Source organism: Zonotrichia albicollis, chromosome Z (genome assembly GCF_047830755.1).
Source record: "Zonotrichia albicollis isolate bZonAlb1 chromosome Z, bZonAlb1.hap1, whole genome shotgun sequence".
Lineage (NCBI taxonomy): Eukaryota > Metazoa > Chordata > Aves > Passeriformes > Passerellidae > Zonotrichia > Zonotrichia albicollis.
In genome coordinates, this window is record NC_133860.1 from 21,364,438 (window position 1) to 21,386,675 (window position 22,238).

The following is a 22,238-nucleotide window of genomic DNA, read 5'->3' on the forward strand; positions in this document are numbered from 1 at the left end:
ACCTCCATTGCAACACAACTAAAAGCCAAGTGTCATCTGTGTGCTGTCCATGAAAGAACACAGGCAGATATTTGCCTGCTTCCAGGAGGCCTCATAGTTCAAAGTTTTCTGCCTGGACTTTGTCAGTTAGGAGACATGAAGGCTTTCCTTGTAAGAGACATGGATAAGAAGCCATGTAATGCTTTGGCGAGGGGAAAACATCAGAATCTGGCTTTCTTCAGGAACACTGACCTCCTTGAAATCTCTTAAGGTATTAAAAATGTAGTAAGAAAAGGTACAAAAGATTATTTGCATCAGGCACAAGAATTAGAGCAAGAATTCTTGATAAGAATTCTTATTCTTATGCATAAGAATTCTTCATATTTCACCACAAGCTTTCTACAGACAATTCAGTATTTTGTAGTTTTCAGTGGTATCTATAGCTGAAACCACCTACTGGTCATTTGTGTGAGCTAAAAATTCAGTACTTCAGATTTAAAATCCAAATGAAAACCAGAAACACTTAGGATTTAAAAGGTTACTTTTTTCAGCCCATACTCATTTACATTTCTGCATGGGCAAAACCTAGCAATTCTGGACAAAATGTGTTTTGGAAGATAAAAAAAGTATACATGAAAAATCTAAACATGCTCATTCTGGAAAGAGGACCAAAAAAGTATAGCCATAACCAAAAGGTTTTTTCCACCATGGAACAACTGCTCTACACTGACAGCATTCTTTCTCACCCTGCTTGTAGATCTGAGAACCTAGACTACAACTGCAAAACTGTCAGCATTGAAGGCAAGTCTTTGATGCAATAAAATATTATAGCAGTCTCTAGTGTCACTCTTGAGAACTCATCTTCCCTCTTGAAGGATATATCAAGGCAAGTCCTCCATTTCACAAGGGAAAAAGGCCTAGAATTTTATTCCTAGAAAAACAGGGCTGGCCAATTTTACAGATACAACAGGAAGTGCTGGACTGCAAGATGCACTTAGTTATTGCTTCAAGGCAATTGTGATAAAATTGTTGGCTACAGCTGAATTTAACACATTTGAAAAGGCCAGTTCCATGTATTAGAAACTTGACTGGACTAGGGCATGAATAAGACAATGCTGTCCTTGCTTCGAGCAGGAATCTGGACTGCACGACATGCTGAGGTCTTTTCCTGTCTGGATGACTTTCTGGCATGGCCATCTTAATACTCATAAAGTTTTCAAGAAACCAACCCAGGAACTGAGTATTTTACCTAAGCTCTTGCATGTAGTTTAACGCATCACGTTCTTGCACTTATGAAATTGAGGAACTTGAGAATGCCACCCTGGAATCTATACAGTAAAACACCACACAAAACAGGATTCCTTTACACGCCTCTTTGGTGAATTATTTTATAATACTTACAGTGAATTCTCATTTTATTTAATACACTATACACTAGAATTGCAATCAACAGTATTTCAAAAGAATCCAGTTTCCAAGTTCACCATACTTTCCATTTTAACACTTAGGCATTTAAAATACATGAAAGTTATAGATTAATAATAAAGTAGACCTGATATGAAGTCAGAACTTACAAAGAGCAACATCTTTGCATTATTTCACCATGACTACTTTCCATAACTGGTAACTACACAATGATTAATGATTAAAATGCAGATCAGTTTACAGCATTCACAAAAACAGACTTGCCACATGAATGTGAAAAAAGCAGCAGCCTCTCATAATTTAAAAGTGACTTTCCACATGCTTGTTCTATTTGCAAAAAACATCTCCCAACCCCCATTGTTACCGATGAAACCAAGGATTAGGATGTTCAGAATGATTAAAAATCATTTCAGGCTGAATCTGAAGAGGGAGAGGGCAAAAATTATTTATTTCAATAGTTCCCTTGCACATGAACAGACTTAGCTCTGCTCCACAGAATATTTAAACTAGCAGAGATTTTAAATTACAGACATCAGCGCTAAATAGTTAAGGAGACAATTTTATACACACCCCTCCAATCTAACAAAATAAAAACTCTAGGAACAGCCAATTGTTTTCTTAGGCTTTCTGTACACTTTGAACACCACTACAACTACTACTACACAGATTTGTATGATTATTACACTCTCATATGGAGCATTAGAGTAAAACTAAACCCTGAAGTTGTGAGTGGAAAGTCAACTAAAAATGGCACTTACACATGCACACATCAGTTTCTATTTTGCTTTATTCACACACTTAGTTATTGTAAGCCTTGCAAACAAACTGCAAGACAGCCAAATCTACATTCTGTGCAGCTTTGCCCCACACCCATTTTTTGTTGTTTTTATACAAAGCAAGAGATTCCTATTTGTCATCTTCTGCCACACTGCAGCAAAATAAGTCTTCTACAAACCTGTAAATGATAACATTTAAGTCTACTTAAGTCACTTTTACAGTTTATATTTTACTCACAGCTCCATTAACAGTGAAGTTGGAAACATTTTTAAAAGACCATCAGTCCCCTAATTGCAAGTTCTTATAACTTAAGAAAATAAATTCCTTTCAACTGCTTAACAGTCCATATTAAATATCAGATGTGATGCTTACAAAGCAGATACTAACAATTAATATCCATTCCTTATGTCAGTGAACTGGTAAGAGGAAAAGTAAATCCTCAATGCAATCACATTTGAAATCTGATCCCCTTTGTATGACTGCATATGACATATTCAACTTGTGTCTGTAATTTTTAAACAGTCTTTTTTAATTACACTTCGGAAACTATATCCCCATTTTTAAAACAAGTTGTTCTACAGTGTAAGGAGAATCCATAGAGTGGATTCCCCAAAGTTCACTTTCTAAGCCATTTAAACAATAACTAGGCTAGCAAGTCAATCATGTCCAATGTGCTGGATCCAGACCTGGACAGATTAAGAAACATTTTGAAGCAGTGTTGAGTAAATAATTTTGGTAAGCTGTAAAACTGCCACATGCAAGGTATACTGTACTATAACAGCTCCAAATCCTTTATAAAAACCTTGCACTCCTTCTTCCCGTTTTATAGTATTTATGCAGTCTTTCATTCCCTCATACTGAGTATTGATTGGAAGCACTTCATAGCCAAGGTCTGTATTGTCAATTATTGTGCGTGTCCCTTGAATATGAAGGCGGTGCAAAACTGTTTCCAGTGGGTAAAGCATGACATCAGCACAAAGGCTAGCAGCAAAGCTAGCAATAAGTTCTGGAAAATACGCATCCAGCATGCTCTGCACAGAAGTGGAGCTCTCAGTTGGAAGGTTGTGGGAATTATCCCTTTTCAAAACAAACAAGACAAGCTTCTGGATGATGGAACTGATGACGTAGTGAAGAACTCCGTGCAGAGCAGTGGGAAAAGTCAGGACCATCAGAGGAAGGAGACGTTTGCTATGGGGTACTCCCAAGCCTACAACTCTCCCAATTCCTTCTTTCACACAGTCCAGGATGCCAGGGTTGTCTCGAATGATTTCACTCTACAAGAACAAACAAGGAGTTACAACTCATGCTGAGCAGTTCAAAAACAACCCGACATCCACTCTGACACTTTATCACTGCTTAACTTTTAAAAAGCATTAAACACTTGCATGCTATTATGTCTACACAGCTGTACAAATAAAAGCCGCTTGTTATAACACTCTTCACAGCATTCAATCAAGCTTCTTTTTAAAGAATGAACCCATCCTGAAGAAGTGAGGGTTTTTTAATTTATATTGCGGTTATCTGTGTTTCTAACAAAGATATGCAACCTTCAGCCTATTGCTGAAAGTATCAGAATGCAAAGCAGTCATGAACTTGCAATGTCTACATCTGGAGCAAAATATCAGGAAGGATTTATTTAATTCAAAATTCCTTTACTTTAAAGACTGTGACTATAATCTTTGAACTTGAATCTACATAGTAAAGATTTCTATAACTAGTGTTGAAAGCTCATTTTCTATATGAATTGAATAGTTTCAGTTTTGAATGTTTTCATGGCATTATATGCATTTAAAGTAGTATTCTTTACCCATGATGTCTCTTAATGAAGAGAGAACCACTGTGTTCATGTGCTTAAAATAAAAATTCTGTAGTAATTATTTAATCTGTTACAATCCACCTGTGAGGGTAGCATTAAGTTAAAAACATTATTTCCCCTACTAATAGTGTTTTATCCTGTTGTTTACATCCAAAATTCAAGATTTTGGTGTTCTCCTATATGTCCAAGTCTCTGAGTCCATGTGGTCTATAATAAACCAGAATAAACCACCAGAATATTCCTCTGTATTTGAGGAAATATTAAACAGCCTGCAGAGCCTTGATGGTCTTTTCTGTGTGGGTGAGAAACTAGTTTAAATGCCTGAGAACATAATGATGTTGCAGACTTTAAGTACAAGTTAAGCAGCACAACTCCTTTTCTGTCCCACATCACTACAGTCACTGCAGTTTAAACCATTCCTGCTTTGGCGTAACACGCCACCATGAGGTTTGAGATGCGAATGACAAAAGAACAGCTAATGACAAAATGTGATAGGTACAAATTTCCACTCTTTACAGCTATTTTGGTGAAATGTATACTTGGATAAGTGCCAAACAGACACTGTTGAACACCATGGTTTACCAGAATTAAGACAGTTAAAGTCAACATAAACCTGCCAGTAGGAAATCCAACAATCCCGAACTTTTCTGGCTTGCCATTGGTCATTGCATTCTTGCAGCAAAGGAATGTAATTCAAACCTGGCAAGCCAAGCTGCTCCCCTGCACCGATTAATACAATAAAAAAATCTTCACAAATGCTATCCTTACCTCTGCTGTGTTTCTAATAAGTTTATGATGATGCTTCCAGGAACTCAAGAACACATTTTGTACATAATATATAATATATACATAATATATACACATACACACGCTTGTTGAGTAAAATACTTGTACACAGCTGAAGCTACCAATCTTAAAATCCTCAGATCTCAGTGGAATTTTCATAACCAATCCATTACAGAGATCACCTACCGAAAAGGCCAAGAGAGATGCTATTTTGTTTTTTTATTGTTTTCCTATTAAGTTGCTTCCTAGCAAAGAAACTTTATACTTACTTTGCAAACAGAAGACAGGCTCTAAATCATGTTCTCTTTTATTGCTTAAAAATTTACCCATGCCCAACACCACAGGTAATGCAAAATCCTTTCAGACAAAAATACGAGCAGCAATATATGGCATTCCATTCTGTGGCTGGCTATGAGCTCCAGAAATATTAACAGTGTTCCACCACTGTTTCTAGTTCCAAAATTATGGCATGGTCAGGGTAGGGCCATTCCCCAGCAATTAAGAATTTGAGTTCCAGCCAGGTTCCCATTATGACACCAGCTAAGTCTCCCAAATATTCCCCAAACCAGAGATCCCAGGAGGAAAGACGGTTTCTAAAATACAAGGTATCTTCAGAGGAAGTGAGTTTGTGGTTGAGAGTCTGTCTATAACTCTCCCTGCACAGACGCTTAATCCCACCTGCCCTGTTAATCCATACTGCAGCCAGTTCAGATAGAACAGCTCTCCTAGCACCTTTCGGCTCATTTCAGCTTGGATTGTCTGCCCACAGCAGAATCCTGCCTCTGTCCATGCCTCTAAAGGCATGCTGAAACTGAAAAATGGCAGAAGTCAGCCTTCTCCCCAGAAAAAACACCATTTTGGACACATACACCAGCAAACTAGTCTTGACAGTACATACAACTTGCCCATGCTATAAATGAAAATTATTATTTTGATGACTCGGTGACACAAGAGTGACTATGCTGCATGCTCCATATGGGAGCTCAGTCAACAGAGAGAGTTCCATTAGCTGCACAGAGACTCTGTCACGTCATCTAAGAGCAAGTCATTACACAGACAGGGCTGGGAGAATTATCCTGGACATTTCTGCACAGCTAACCCTTGCCTTTCTCCAGAAAGAGATGCAACATCTCACTGACGGGCAGTCTGCAACACAGCACTATGGCCCACTCTTCACAGTTACAGAACCAGCTAAGACATACTCTAAGTGACAGGTCCAGATTTTAATTTTTGTAGCTAACGAAGAACTAGATGAAGATTAAAACGAAAAACCTGATTGAATGAAAACAGTCCTGAGAGGGTAGAGTTGAGTATTTAATTAAAAATCCCCAGTGAACTACTGGAAAAACCTTTACAGTTGTTGTAGGGGACAGATGTCACTGTAACAACATGCCTAGGAAAGCAAAGGTTAAAAAACTTGAGATTGAGAAAAACTTCTTTCTGTTTTATCTGCAGGAACACATAAATATAGCATGTCACTCTTTCATATACAATATATTCTAACTATCTACATTAAATGTCCTTTCTAATTCTAGATTTAGAATTAAGATATACTGATACACACTACATAGGGAACATCCATTTCAGCTAAGTCACACAGCCTCAAGCAAAACAAATGCAACTACAGCAACACAAACCAGAATTCAAAGATTCATCTCTCCACATAATCTAATCTATAAAGTCTAACAGTATCTTTTAAAATGTTCCAAACATATTTAAATTACCTGTACAGTTTCAATCAGGCTCGCAGAATAAAAAGGCATTGCTATCACATGTGTTAACCTGTAGAAATTAACAATGTAAGAATTAACATAACGACAATATTAGAATTTCAGCCAAACAGGCACCTGTAAGTTCATAAAGCTATCTACCAAATTATCCCTGAGAGAAAACTAACCAAGTATAACTCAATTACTAAAATTTAGACCAACTAGTTGAGGTAAACTCCAGTCAAAAGTTTAGTTAAATTCTATTTCCATGTGACCAGACTGATTAAGGTCTAAAATAGTTTAATCTTTTAATTTAGTGGAGTTCCATAGACACAGGGATCTAGTATGAGAAAACCTGTGAAAGTGGTATATGTAATCAAGATTGTTCAAAAAACCAACATTTGAAAAGTACTATTAGCATCTTGTCAAGAAATTACTGTTGGCATCTTGTAGCAGCAGACTAAACGTATGCCCATTTGGTAGTTTTATTATATTTAGATAGTAAGACATAAGATACATGCTATACTTACCCTTTGAGTAAAAGGTGTCCACCTATCTGCTTGAGATTCCATTTATGTGAAAGCTCTCTAAAAAGAGAAGTATTTACCACAGTATGAATAGTCATCCACACGTAATTCTCAAGCAATTCTTTCATGAGTGTCAACAACCTGCTGTCAGTTTTCATATTGGTGTTCTATGATTCATGGTGAACTATTTCTCATATTGGAAAGACACAGTGAAACATTTAATAAATCATGCTTTAATTAACTTCAAGCAGTTTTTCAGGCTTGTCAGATATCCTATCAAAAAAAGTATTCAGTTATTGATTCATAAGATGTTTGTCACTCTCACAGCAACTGACTTTATTAAGTTCTGCCTTTATGTAGCAACTTTATGTACAAGCGCTTAAAGCAACCTTCAGGGAAAAACGGAGTATTTTAAAATCTTCCTACTCTTCCTTTATCAAGAAATCATTTTTATTTCATTTTGGTTTGGTGGTGCTCCTCTGTTCTTTAGGTTATGTTTACCCTGTTGTTATTTCTTTCAAGAAAATATAAATTATATTCAGGTACAGTTAGATAAAAACAAATCAAGTACAAGAGGTCAGGCTAGAAATTGCGCAGTAATTCCATATAGACATAATTGAAGTTTTTTGTCCGATGACCAGTCCTTAGCATATTCTGATAAAAAAGAAGAAAACCCATGTATTTAACACAAAGGTGACATCAATAATATTTCCTTGAAATAGTACTTCTAGTTACGCACTTCAAAATACAAACAGCAAATGTTTACAGTCCACTTGACAGAAAATATAAATCCACCTAGCTCCAGATACCATTCCAATACCACATGTACTGACAATGCATATGGCCAATATCTAGAGGTATAGATACTTGTCTGTAATGCTGGGCACACTAGACCTTGCATTTTTAATAACAAGCTATAATGTTTTCAGCTTCGTTGTCTAGGAATCACAATCAGACACTGCTTGTAGTTAACCCTAATCCAAGAAAGGCAAGATTTTACTCTTTCTGAAGAATTGTGTGTTGTTACTAGCTTTCACATTTTAAATCCATAGGTCAATCACTAAACAGGAAGAGAAGATCATTTTTACCATTATATATTTCAGACACTTGGATCACATCCACTTACCATAAAAGTTAAGTGATTTGGAAAATTAAAACAGCCAAACTAATGTGTGAAAGCCTAATCTGTCAATCCACAAGGCATAACTGTGCAAGAACAATTACGTAAGAAGTTTGCCTAGTACAAAACGCTCACACCCATTTCTGGGCTCCTCTCCCAAAACAGGGGTACTCTTTCATGTAACTATAACAGAGAATTAGAATTGACATTTCACGTCTCTGTGTTCTTTGGACCCTGATAACGCAGTTAAGTAACCTTTTAAATTAGACTTGCTGGCACTGCTGCTACAAGCAATAACCTTCTCCTCCCTGTAACCACCCAAAGATGCAAGCCACCATTAAGAAGGAAGAGAGAGATTCAGGAGAAAATTGTGGGCTGGTGCATATATGAGAAAACCACTGAGAAAGCCAGATCACTTTCACAGTCCAGCTAATTTCCTGACTGTTCACACATTGTGTTTCCATAAAGATGGGAGTAGCACAGAGGAAAGAATGAGCTGGTTCCAGCAGAAAGGTCTGATTCTTTTGGCAGCAGCACCAGCCTACTTTCCAAACTGCTGAACTGACCCCACAAGAAGAAAAACATTGCTTACATTTTTGAGAATTCAGAACTATGAAGATATAAACACTATATCACATCTCATGAACTTAAGCACACCCTAGAGCTGTATCTAAAACACGCTTGGAGGAAAGCACATGCCTGGAAATTTCAATTACCTATGAAACAGAGCTGACCAAAACCCTTAAATACACACTATACAATTTAAATATGAAATACTTTTACTAATGCTTTTGAACTTGCAAATGCCTACTTTTATTAGTCTGGATACATGCATCATAACAGTATTTGATTCATCCTAACCATATTTCTTCTTTTTAAACCCAGGGTAGTTTCCATGTCCCTGAATATTTTTAGTAAAAATTACTAAGTTTCTGCAGCAGAGGGTTGACACTGTGATGCAGAATGATGAATACCTCTTTAAATAAAGTCAGTAATTTTTAGTGGTAACCTCTTTGTTATGAGAATACTGAACAAGGTGCATATAGCTGTTGGTCAAGGAAGGCGAAATACAAAGCTGCTGTTACATGGACACCCATTTACCATGTCTTCTCATTTACTAATGCAGGCCATTCTATTCTCCCTCCTACCAAGGACAGTGCAAACATTCAGCAAAATGTCAGTGCTAACTCATTAGCTGCGCAAGTCTTCTGTATTTACATTAATAAGACCAGGAATTTTCCCCTTAGGTATGGTAATGCTATTACCACACAATAAAAACCTAAAAAAAAGAGGAAAATTATGATTTTTTTTATTACAGAGTTGAATACCAAAGACCAATTTGGCACAGCATTTCTAAGCCAAATAAAGTTCCCAGAAAGAATCCCTCACTATGTATGGATTATAAAGTCGCCTTTTCCAAGACAACCACAGTGTGTTTGGAAACACCTATTTATTGTCTGGTTGTTCTCATGAAGTAGTATTTTTCAAACAGCCTTACTAAGACTTTGAAAATAAGTCAACAACTTACTTATTTGTTAGAAGTGGAAAAAAACATGCAATACCTTGGCAAAGGCGTAAATTCACTGATGATGCCTTCTGTTCCCAGGGTTATGCCCTGAACAATGAAAGTGCTGCCCATTCCTTTCCAAAGAGCTCTTGGACCCTGTGTGTCAAAATATCCAACACAAAACTCAAAAATATTTTCAACTTATTATTAAAAAATTTCAGTAAATTCAGACCACACAGGGCTACAATTCTACTGTTTTAACTTTATCATTAAACTTGGTTAACAACTAATTTTTAATCTACACAGAAGTTTTTGTTTTTCAATAATTTCAAAGACCTATCAATAACTTTGGAGGCACGTCTCCCACTGTTAATAATCTGCATTATAAACTTAACACGATTTTCTATGGACAAAATGAGCTTAACATGTCAAAAGTACATCCATAAGATATACAGAATTATGAATTTCTTCCTGCCTTCTAATGATGTGAGTTTAAGGATTGCCATCCCCCTGCAGAACTGGAAATGTACTCAGTACTACCTTTGGAAGGAGTCACTTCAAAAATAACTTTATCCACATAATGATTAATGATCTTTCAGAAACCTAATGAAAAAAAAAAATTCAGGGACTTTTTGTTTTCTAACATCCATAAATCTTTCCCCACTAAGTATTGTACTTCTGGAAAAAAAAAATGGTTTACTTGATCTTCTTGACACATTTTTGTAACTATAAAACTAACAAACCCTCAGCACAGCCATGCTTTACAACACCACCTACATAAACACTCAGATTTCACTGTACACACATGCTGTAGGTACTCTCAGTGCTCACATACAGGCTGCCACCAAATACTAACCTGGGTCTTATTGATGCAGTACATGATATTGACAATGCTAAATGGTGTGAGATGATAATTCCGTGCATGATAGTTAACCTGTTAAAATATAAACAATGGCAGTCTTAGAAACACACTTGCAGACGATACAAACACTTGCAGACGATACAACTCTGAAGGATAAAGGTGTTTCAAATATAAGAATTTTATTTCTGTAAAGATCAGCTAAAAATATGAGCAAGCTCTCACTGAAATTTAGGGAAATAGACAGCCCTTTTAAGTATTCATATGAAAGTTTAAAAATAAACTTTACATAAATCAGAACCTATGAAACAAAGCATCCTGCTTGTAAACAGGGATCTGAAAGTTGCTCTGCAGACCCCACAACACTTACTTGCTGTAATTTGCTTTCCACTGCCCAAAGAAAAATAAGCAAGATTTTTCAAAATAAGCTAAACTGCAGAACAGAAAACATGTATTCTACAAGTAAACACTTGTTAATGTAGCAGAGGCCCCCTAAAAATTACAAAGCTTCCTATAATACATACTTTCATTCAGAGATATGACAGTACACAGGAGCCTTGACTGGAATAGGTAATAAAAAAGACATACCTGACACTGACGGCGTAGAACAATGCAAGGATGTGCCAAAACATTTTCTGTAAATAGGCTTCAAAGGAAAATTGTATTTAATGCACGAGAAGTCACTAAGAATTCCTTAGAAAAGGCTTGTTAATTGTCTCTAACAACAGCAGATTAATACTTGGAAAACCAATATATTTTCTAGTGAACTAACAAGGCATGTTTTTGATGGCTACCCAACAACCTCCCAAGAAACAAGTTACATGAAATCTGACACACACATTCACTACGAAAAAGCCCCATATATACGTAGTATGCACATATTTTTATATGCAAATAACATACAAAATTTCTTAATCTCATCCTCCTCAAAGTTTCATGGTACAAAACAAACCACAACCACAATGACGAGAGGATTAGTTCCAGTTTTATGCTAATTCTGCATACTGTATTAATAATCAAGACTCTCTTTAGGATGGCCAGAGAAGGACTGGTAGTAACAGCTGACTACCTTTTCACCACTACCGACCCAAAACAATTCTCCTGCCACTGCCAGAAGTCATATTTCAAATCAAAACTTCACAGGAAAATTCTCACTTCCAAAGCAGAATTCCTAGTTCATTCAGAGAAAATATTAATTTCATCTCAGAGTGCCTGAGTGATCAGAGTACTTACCTGTACATTGTTCAACCCTGGGATATGGATTAGAAAAGCAGAATATCCAGGATTTTTACAAACTCAAGCTACAGAATCATCTCTGGTAGGTTTCTAAACTTCCGACAAACAAGTGGCACAGAAAAATACTGCAGTTTTGAAAATATTGAGCTAATTTGTAGTTTGCTACTACCAAAAGAGGTAAAACTTTCCCTGGACATCAGCATCTTAAAATTCAGCACTTTCTCAAAAACACTATCAATAATAAGACAACACAATCACTATAATAAGAATAAAATGGCCTCCAGACCAGCTTGGTTACATGAACATTATGGTTTGAGGATACTTTGGTAATACACTCGAAGACATTTTCACTTTAAGAAATATTTGTATTGATTAAAAATATTAATAAAAGTTGCAAATGTTAAAAAAGTTTCCTGGTGTTACTTTCAGATTACTTGGACAGGGTACACACATCTTGGGCATTCCATATGAAAAACTGTTTCTTACATTCATGTATTTTTTGAGCAACAGTTAAAGAAAACAGAAACCTAAACAGTAGGGGCAATAAGTTTCTAAACACATTTCAATTACTTATGACTGTTGGAATAAAAACACATTGTAGAAGCGTATGTAGGGTTTATAAGACAAATACGAGCTTTACTACTGCTTTGTCACTCAATACAACTCTTACCTTGCAAGGCCAATACCAAAGCCAGCAAATCTGTTCAACTGCTCTGAAAAAGAAAAAAAAAACAAAACAAAAGCAGATTATACAGCAGTGATAATCACAAAATAGAGAAAATGCCATGCACAGGATCTGAAAAACTAATTTTATCCTATACTCGCATTAGAAAATTACAAGCACTAAACCACAATATTTATGGCAGCTGAGCTACAGAGGATATAAAACAAATATTCCCCCAGGAATATTTGCATTTTGGACTGCATTTGAGTTTGTACATACTCTTATATATAAAATTATGCTTTTCTTACAGGGGAAAAAAAAGAACATAGAAAAATGAACAGTAAAACAGAGAGTATTTTAATATCTAAAAAATCCAACTCAAACCAACTACTGAAAGATTTAGCATGCATGAGTTCACAGTAATTCTGAAACATAAATTTAGATAATTGAGGTGAAAATAATGTTAAAACAGTAAGAAGACAAAATATTGGGAAGTTACACAAAAGGCCATGGATAAAGTAACAACCAACCACATAAGGCAAATTTTCAAGCCAGCTGTTTATCTCCAGTCCTTTGCAAAAATCTAGTTATTGGAGAATTACAAAAGTAATTAATTCAACTCTTTGTTGCCTGCAACCAGACAAACATTTGCCCATTGGGAATTATCAGAAGGGATTTAAGATGAGCATCAGAACCATAAAGGCATTTTAAAGTTAATGCTCAGCCCTACAACTGCACAACTTCAGAGTGCAAGCAGTCTGAAGGCATGGATAAAGTAACTTCAGTGGGGCTCCACCCAAGTGTGGCAGCCCTCCTAAACACGGTAAGATACCATTTGCAGCTGCTGGATTCAGTGATTACAGCAACTCCGTATCAGTGCTCCAAAGTGCAGAATGAACACACCTTCCACATGTAGAGAGGGGGGAAAAATGTAGTCTCCAGCTATGCAAGGATACTTAAACAGTGCTTCAACTGGTGCATCCATGGATGGAGTCCAGCTAAAGGCTGTACTATTTCTAAAGACACTTAAATAAAAACACTGCACTACTGGTCAGAAAAAAAATGACTTGCCTACTAAAAAAATTCGATTTCACGTAAATTACTATTTCGTATATCTTTCGATACTTGAGTGTCGATAACCTGCTCCTTTTATTTAAAGAAAGCAACATACAGTACCCTAGATACAGCAAGTTTTCCTTAATTCACCTCAGTTTCATGAAGACCTAAAATTACTTTATTTATGGAGGCTTATACTCACTTTCCTAGCAATTACTGAAAAAGCCCCGTACTTAGTTGCTAAATCCTACCAGTCCCACAGTTCCCTCGCAATCACACGCGGTCGGGGGAGGTTTACGTCAGCAGTTCATGTTTTAAAGCCGAGAGAAGCCACGCACTCTGTACCACCACCACCACAATAACGCAGCACTCTAAGAGCCGAGAGCACTTCCTGCCCTTAAAGAGGGCGGAGTGTTTCTGCAGGAGATTGTTTACACGGGCACTGAGGAGCAAGCTGACTGCACACTGCTTAACGAGAAGCTGCGGGCGCGCTCTGACACTCTCAAACCATTTTTGCATGGAGTTGCACAGTGCCGGAGCGCAAGAGGCAGCCAAGGAGCAGTCCGACTTCTTCTAAAGGGCTTTTCTCCCGGCGCTTCAGCACCGCCAGTAAAAAGGAGGGCCGGGCAGCGCTCGGCCTGGCCACGGCACAGCCCGGGGCCGCCGCCCGCCCTTGCCCGGCGGGTCACTGCTCGCGGGAGGCGGGAGCCGCGGCTCAGCGGGACCGGGGAGCGGCGAGAGGCGGGGGCCGCCCCCCGGCTAGCCCAGGCCGGGCCCTCCCTTACCGGCGCCGGGGCCGGCCACCCCGAGGTTGACCTCCTCGTTGGAGCCGACGCCGCCCAGAGGGGTCCCGGCCCCATACGGCGGCGTCTTCTCGCCCCAGTGCAGGTTGCGGCTGCCGGGGATGTCGGGCGGGCTGGTCACCCAGGAGCCCAGCTCCGAGCCGCTGCTGAAGGGCCTGGAGCCGGGGCCTAGTTCGTCGCGGCCGATCCCGCGGTAGCCGAGGCCGTCGAAGCCGTCGGGGCGCCGCGGGTGCATGGCGGGGGTGGCTGAGGGGGCCCGGCGGGGCCGAGGGGAGCGGGAGAGGAGCGGGAGGCGCTGCGCTCGGGCCGCACCGGCGGCAACGGACCCGGACCCGCCGCTCGCCCTGGCACTTCCGGCCGCGGTGAGGCCGCGCGCGTGACCGCCGAGGGGGCGGGGCCGCGGCGCTAGGCCAATGGCGGCGCTCCGCTTGCCCGGCCCGGGGCGGGGCGTCCGGCGCGGGGGGCGGGCGGACGAGTGCTCCCCCTGGCGGTGCGGCGGGCGGAGCACGGCCCGGCCCGGGCGGGCGCGTGGGAATCCCTGTGGCGGCTCTGCGGCCGCCCCCCGTTGGGGAGCCCTGAGAAAGATCGGGAGGTGGCCGGAGAAACATAAGGTGGCCATGCCGACCTGAGACAGCACTTTCCGAGGAAAAACATCCTTCTTATCGACCCTGGGGATGAGCACAACACAGACACGGCAGGCGCGGGGATGAGGCCAAGGAGGGCCGGGAGAGGAACACAGAGCACCCAGGATGCCCAAAGCCCTCCGACCCATTTCCGTAAATGGTCTGACTGAACAGTCTGCCCATAATAACTGATTGCATAGAAAGTGAGAAACACTTCAGTACGGTGAAATCAGGCCATAGAAAGTATCTCCCAAGTCCGGGCGTGCCCGCGGGATATCCTGCTGGCTGGATGGATGCAGGTGGATAGAGTCTGACACCAGGACTGGCATCCCTTCAGCTGCATCAGTGCTGGAACCAGGAGCAGTGATCCCTTCTTTTTCTCTCTTTCTCTCTCGTCCTTTTTAGTTCACCCCTTTTTTCTGTCTTCCCTTTCACACTACTTCTTTATCTAAAACCCATTGCCACATGCTTGTATAGTAGGTCAAGGACTAGAATACCAGTTTCCATGCGGAGTGTGTGATTTACTAATGAAACTTTCTGATTGTTTGCAGACCCTCTGACTTTTGTTGTTCCTTTCAACCGTGAGCTTTTATGAATCTTCCTTCCCCTTAGGAGTGGGGGCTGCCCTCTGTGGGTTTAATGATCCCTTAGCTCAGAGTCACAGAATCCCTTAGGTTGAAAAGACCTCCAAGATCACCAAGTCCAAACTTTGACCATGTCAACCAGAGCATGGCATGTCCAGTCTTTCCTTAAACATTTCCAGGGACAGTGATTCCACCACCTTCCTGGGCAGCCCGTTTCGATATCTGGTCACCCTTCCTGTGAATTTTTTTTTTTTCTAATGTCTAGTTGAAACCTCTCCATGCACATTAAACCATTTCCTCTCCCTGTGTCATTTGTTGCATGGGAGAGGAGGCTGACCTCCCCCTTGCTACAATTTCCTTCCAGGCAGCTTCTAAGAAGCTCAACAAGTGGGTCTTAGTCTAACACACAGGTGTTCTCATTTTGTGCACTAGGTTAAGCCAGCATTAGTGCCTTCAAGTCTAAGTATAGCATGAGTCATCCACATGAGCTTTGTGAGAGGAAATCTCATTAATGCATATGAGTATCTCAAAGGCAGGTGCCAGACTCTTTTAAGTGGTGCCCAGGGACATGAAAAGGAGCAAAGGCCATAAACTAAAACACAAGGTCAGCACATAAAGTTACAACATAGGGGTGCTCTGGTTTGTTACACAGTTTTTAGTCTTCTTAAAGTTGTGGAAATCATAAAATCAGACTAGTCAGGATTGAAAGAAATCTTTAAAGGTCATCTAGACCAACAGCCTTGCAATAAGCATGGACATCATCAATTTCCAGCAGGTGTTTAGGGTCCTTTGCAAACTGAATTAATGTTTCCAGAGATGTGGCTACAGCCGCTCTGGGCAACCTTTTCCAGTGTTTTACCAGTCTTATAATGCTCTTCAGCTGTGTCAACAACACTATTCAGCTTTGTGTCATCTCCAAAACTGCTGAGGGTGCACGCAATTCCATGATGTCCATGTTACTGATAAAGATACTGAACAGTAATGATAAGAAATTAAATATTAGTATTAATTAGAATTTCAGGTGTGGGGTTCATATCTTCTACACAGTGCCCTCAGATCATTCCGTGGGTTTTTGACTGTGCTGCCATAGCACAGAACCTGTTTTCGCATGATACAACAGAAGTTTGGGCTCCCTTCTTTTCTTTGAAAGAAAACATAAAGAAAACAGAAGTTTACTTTTTGCAGTGAGAAGAAATTGGCAACAGTCTAAGTGCACTGAGCAGCAATTACAGTAGGAGACAAAGCTTCTGTGCTAATGATCCCTTAAATTTAATTTTCATGTGACTTAATATAAAGCCAGGCATGCAGTTTCCATGCTTGGTCTTGGAAGCATGAGCAGCCTCCAGGAGAAAAAACAGAATGAATGTTCTCAATAAGAGAAACCAGTAAATCACAGTTCCTCAGAAAAAATAGGAGAAAGAGTGTTGTTCCAAAGAAACCACAATCTTTTTCCATGCTGGAATATGACATGGCTGTTGGAATAGCCAGATCTGCTGCTTTTTCTAAAACAATATTCATTTACTAATATTGGGTTGGACTCAATGATCTTTAAGGTCTCTTCCAACCTAATAATACTTTGAATTCTGTGAATATGTGTGACATGGAGAATTGTTTAGGGTGAGGAAACTGTATTCAAATTAAAATCTACATTTCTCTTGGAAAATGATGCTCGTAGCTGCTGCTTTGTTAACCAGTTAGCAAAAGAGTGCAAAGCTGCTGACTCAGGTTTGATTTACACCATGTCTTCGAGATCTGCACAGTGGGAAGCTGCCCTCTTGTTCATACAATGGAATAGGGCAGCTGTATTCCACAGCAGCCTGGGGCTTCCAGCAGCTCAGCTTGAAAGACAGTTGGATTGGGTCTCTGCACTGGGACTGTGTGACTGCTGGAGTGGTTTCTGTGGGAAGACATCGAGAGCTGCCCCACTGTCCAGCACAGTCAACTCCAGTTGGCCTCCAGCCAGACATGCAATGGCCAGAGCTGAACCCATCCATGATTTTGGTAGCAGGAGAGGATAAGAGAAAGGTGCTTTTTCTGGTATACTACTCCATTTTAAACTGGTAATAAAGTAATCTTCTCCAAGTGGGTGTCGGATTTGAATGTTAATTTGACAGTGGCCTAGATGGGACACAGAGTAGTGCTTATGTCATTTGGGGTCTTCACCCCATGCTCATGTTTTGCTTGCCATAGTGATTCAGGATGAGAACACACATGCTTGACACCAGCAGGAGGCTCACACACCGCCAAGGAGAACAGCAAACTCACCAGCTTTTCCTGGGTCTCCTGGGCCTGACATCCATAGTGCCTCTTGTCACATCCCACTGGTGGATGTCCAAACAGCTCTTTCCCTTCAGCTGCTCATCTGTTGAGCGCTCTCACAAGAAAATCTTTGGTTTGCCTCACAGTTTTATCAGGCACATAAATAGACCCTCAAGCAAAAATCACCCCAAAAGGGCCTGCAAAAGGGAGCCTGGGGTTTTCACACCAGCTGGAGGTCTGGACTTGAATACGTGACATTTTCCTTCTGCACACCTCTGCAACTCCCTCAATGACCCAAACAGGAAGCTGGAAGGTGCCACAGGCTCTTGGATCCCTCCTTCACACTGACAACTGGCACCCGGTGTCTGCACTTTGGCTGTCTTGTTCCCCACTGCCCATCAAGAACGATCTGAGCAAGGGGAAAGAGCCTGCAAATTGCCTTCATGGGAGAATTTTCATTTCTCCAAAAGCTGAACAGAAACAAGCCTGGAAGTTAAATTGGTCTTTGCAGGGTTGTTTCTCCTCATAGCTGAATCTAAGGTGGGTGGCTGGACCATCCTTTGCTGCTCATGCAGTAACACATCCATTTCAGTCTTCTTTTGTGTACAATGTGTAGAACACCTGGAATATTAGATACACCTCCAAACCATAAGAGTGACACCAAATTGCAAAGCCAATATATGATACTATGTACAATGATTAATGCTCTTCTAATGGTTTTGACAGCGGAATACCGAAGTCTGTAAAATACTGCATATATGATTAATATATACAAAACTATGAATAAACAAAGTTCAGGACCTGTTCCTCAGCTGAGCTGAGGAACCTTATATGGGAAATGGGAGTCAGAACTAAAGAAATGGAAAGATTCTTGTTGTTGTAGGTTGTTACTGGAGTAAACTTACTTGATACAAAGCAGTGTTATCCTAGGGGGTTTTGTCATGAGAAAAGTGCATTAAAGAACTCAAAGAACTTCTCTGTGATCAGGATTTGGATGTAATTAATTTTAATTCATCTACGCGAGAGATGTGCAATGGCATATGTGTGCCTGTGGTGTGCATCCCCTGCACTCCTCCTGGGGCCTCACTGTGATCTGAGAAATGCTCATTAGGCCTCAATCTTCACAAACAGCACCTGGGCTGCGCTCCTCCCAATTAAAATCAGTCTGTTCCCAGGAACTAGTACTGTCTAATGAGCTCCTGATTTTTAATGAACAGCCTTGGAAACTGATTTCCTTGCCTGGAAAACAACCCAAGCAGAATAACAATTTTGTTATCAAACTTTCAGAGAACCTACTAGCCCAAATTGCAGTCAGGATGAAAAATGTTTATGATTGAAGCCCACTCTCTTGTGACTCTACAAGCAATGCTTCAAAGTGAGACCCTTTGAGCTCTCCTGGACGTCAGAGACTGTGACCAGCACCTCCCTCTATGTGGGGTCTCTAAGAGCCAGAGAACTCTCAAGTTTGCTAAACTTGGAGAAATTCTGAATGACAATGATGGAGCCTGGACTAACACCCCCACTTCTCCAGACTCAACCCTTTGCCCATTGCAAAGATCCCAACGTATCAGATGTGTGTCCTTCACCAAATTTGAGGGGAATTTGTCACATGTACTCTCTGGGTGTCTTGTACAGACTCTTTAGGACTGTGTGCATGAGGGTCTGAATATGCTATATAGCATTTGTATAAGGAATGATGCTCTCCTGGATTCTTAAGTACTCCAGATTTGTAAATTAGGTTCATAAGTTATAGTCAGTTCTATGTGAATCTTTAGATAAATTGTTTAACTTAACCTGTCAGTTAAGTGCTAAGGGCTGTTAAAGCTATAGGCCTAAACCGTTGGTTAAGTATGGGGCACAGTTTAGCAAAGGGGTGTACTCTGAAACTTGTGGCACAATGGGAGAGTCTTCCTGATTCCTGTTTGTCCTTACCCCTTTCCTATCCTTAACCCCAGCCTCCACAGAGGTAAGTTTTGGGTTAATTTTGGATTTCCATTGACTGGTTTTTGGTTTTAGTTTGCTCTTTTTCTGTGTGCTTTAACCAGAGCATTAGTAGTAAGTAGTAGAGGGAACCTTGTACATGAACTACATCACGCTTCCTGTTTTATATTAAACCTGCTTTCACCTATGCCTTTGCTGTGATTCTTTAGGTGACCTTAAAACACTAATTTGCCACAGAACACTAAGAAAAATAAACATGTGCGCACGCAAATCAATACGTTTGCACTGTAGTAGGTTTCTGTTGCTGCCAACAAAGGCTTAAGTTGTGCAGTGGCTGAGCAGCAGCACCGTTTTGTGACACAGGTGTGAAACTCTCTGTAGGCTCACACACCTGGGACTTGGCTCTGCACTTGGCAGGTGGGGGATTCAGCTTCTGGCCTGAGCACTGGCCACTGATCCCCACCCAAATCGTTCTCTTGGCAGCTTCTTCAGCCTCACCCTGTTTCATTGATGCCTAATTGAGACCTGGACAGATAATTCAGGTATTGATCAGCTCCCAGAGCATCCAGGGAGCTACTGGCAACTGGGCTTAAGGTCTGGTCATTTTAGTTTGTTTTGGAAACTCTACTTCTGTCATTATAGATATCCTGCTGGTATATTAAGTCTTACCTGGTGTACTAACTCTTATCACTGTTAAAATCACACTAGGAGTGAGACTAATCTGTCTTCCTTGATGAGGCTGAGGAGAAATGCAAGCTGTGTGTGTCATCAATGAGGCAAAGTCATGGGGTTTTTGAAGTTTATGGACTTATGTCAGTTTAGATGCTGAACTATAGGTAGAAAAACTGTCAGTCTGCTTAATAGACCCCCCATCTATTAAAAAAGAGAATTCACACATTCTCCTGCACATCAGTCCATCTTGGAGTATGCCATCAGCTCTCCATGAATTGTAAGTAATAGTGATGATAGCAAGTAATACAAGAAAATCATGTTACAGAAAGGAAGCTGTGGCTGATGGCAGAGCAAAGGACAGAGATCTGTGGGCTGAATGTCACCTGTGGCAAGGTAATGAATCTGTCTAGTTTCCATCTGAAATGCCTGATTTCATTTCAGTTTCTTGGGATTTCGACTCCTTTCAGAAATGAAGCCAGCCCTCATGCTTTATAGGCTTTTTGGCCCAACACTAGCATCTAAGCAGATGAAAATAATGTTGATTGCTGCCAATCCCTGGTACCAATAATTTTTCAAAAGGTCATGTTTTCTGTCACTGCTTTAAGGAGGGCTGTGAGGCTTGTAACAAATGCTCAGATATAGGCATGTTGTGTTAAACCCTGACACGTGGAGCGTCCCAGCGTACTTGTTGGGCCCATCAGTTCAGAGAGACACTGTTGGAGGTCTTGTGTCACATCTGCTGGCCTCCTCTGGGTGGTTTGTCTGAGCAGAAGTCTCTGAAGAGTGCCACCCCACCTGAGTGCTATTCCTGGGCTTTGGGATTGCTGAGGCTTCCTTGCCCTGACGCAGTTTACAGGTCTTCATCATTATATGACCTTGTGTGGGATGAACAGAGGAGTGCTTCCTCACCTCAAGGAGGTCGTGGGGGAAGGAGCACACTCAGAACCTCACAAACATGCTCATTTAGGATAGGTAGTATACATTTCCAACAGCTATGACAGTCATTTCACAATATTATTTCAACTTTGTGGCATGTTTTTTCGTAGTGCTGAGGACAGACACAGATCCTCTTCCAAGGATCTCATAATCTGTGAAAACAAATGACAGATGGATGAAAAGCATGCCAATAGAGTGACAAGGTAAATGAAGTACCTTATACACTTTTCTATGTTATTTATTCAAGTAATTTATTCAGATTTTTCTGTTGATTCTTTTATCTTCCATACAGTGTTTAGTGTTTTATAGCTGTTTATTAGCTATCCTTGCAGTACTACACTAAGGCTGATCACCTGCAAGTTAGGAACCTGAAAATTGAAAGAGAGGTTAAATTTTCTCAAAGTCTCACAGTGAGACAATGAAAGATTTCCAACCAAGTTAAAAGACAGGCTCTAACTATGTACAGCTTTATTGCAGTAATTGCTTCTATTTATCATGTGCTTTTATTTTCTTAAAAAGTATATAATTCAACCAACTTTACAACATATGTGTTTCCTTTACAGATCAGAGTTATCATATCAGACTGATCTTGCCCGGCCACAGATGCTCAGGAACATTCCACGCCCTGTGAGCTTTGGTGACCGTTACCTCAAATTTTGTCTACTTCTTCTCTTCAGCCTTCCATGCCAGCCAGCTGCTCCAGAGTGGGATGCTGTCTGCTTCTTAAAATAAACCCTTCTCAGAGCATTATCTTGACCTGGGATAATTTTCTAATTTTTTGCAGCCGAAATCTGTACCCCTTCCTGCATGCAGCATGTCCCTGGTGCAAGTTCATGCTGTTCCTAGATGAGAGACCACTTATACCTGCCACATAGCACCACTTTCCCCACCCTTCCACCCTCTACCCCACTCCCTGTAGCCCTTCCTTACCCTTGCCACAGACAGGGAAATCCCTGGCA

At 40.5% G+C, this 22,238-nt stretch overlaps 1 protein-coding gene across 1 annotated transcript; it reads right to left on the reverse strand.

Moving 5' to 3' along the window:
• Positions 1–1,376: 1,376 nt before the first annotated feature.
• On the reverse strand, positions 1,377–14,658 carry SLC25A46 (solute carrier family 25 member 46). The gene is made up of 8 exons (XM_005490431.4): positions 14,247–14,658; positions 12,412–12,454; positions 11,094–11,151; positions 10,503–10,580; positions 9,702–9,802; positions 7,023–7,079; positions 6,508–6,565; positions 1,377–3,455 (listed from the first exon to the last, which is right to left on the reverse strand). The coding sequence occupies exons 1-8, from the start codon at positions 14,497–14,499 to the stop codon at positions 2,877–2,879; spliced, it is 1,227 nt and encodes a 408-aa protein (XP_005490488.1). The 5' UTR covers positions 14,500–14,658; the 3' UTR covers positions 1,377–2,876.
• Positions 14,659–22,238: the final 7,580 nt, after the last annotated feature.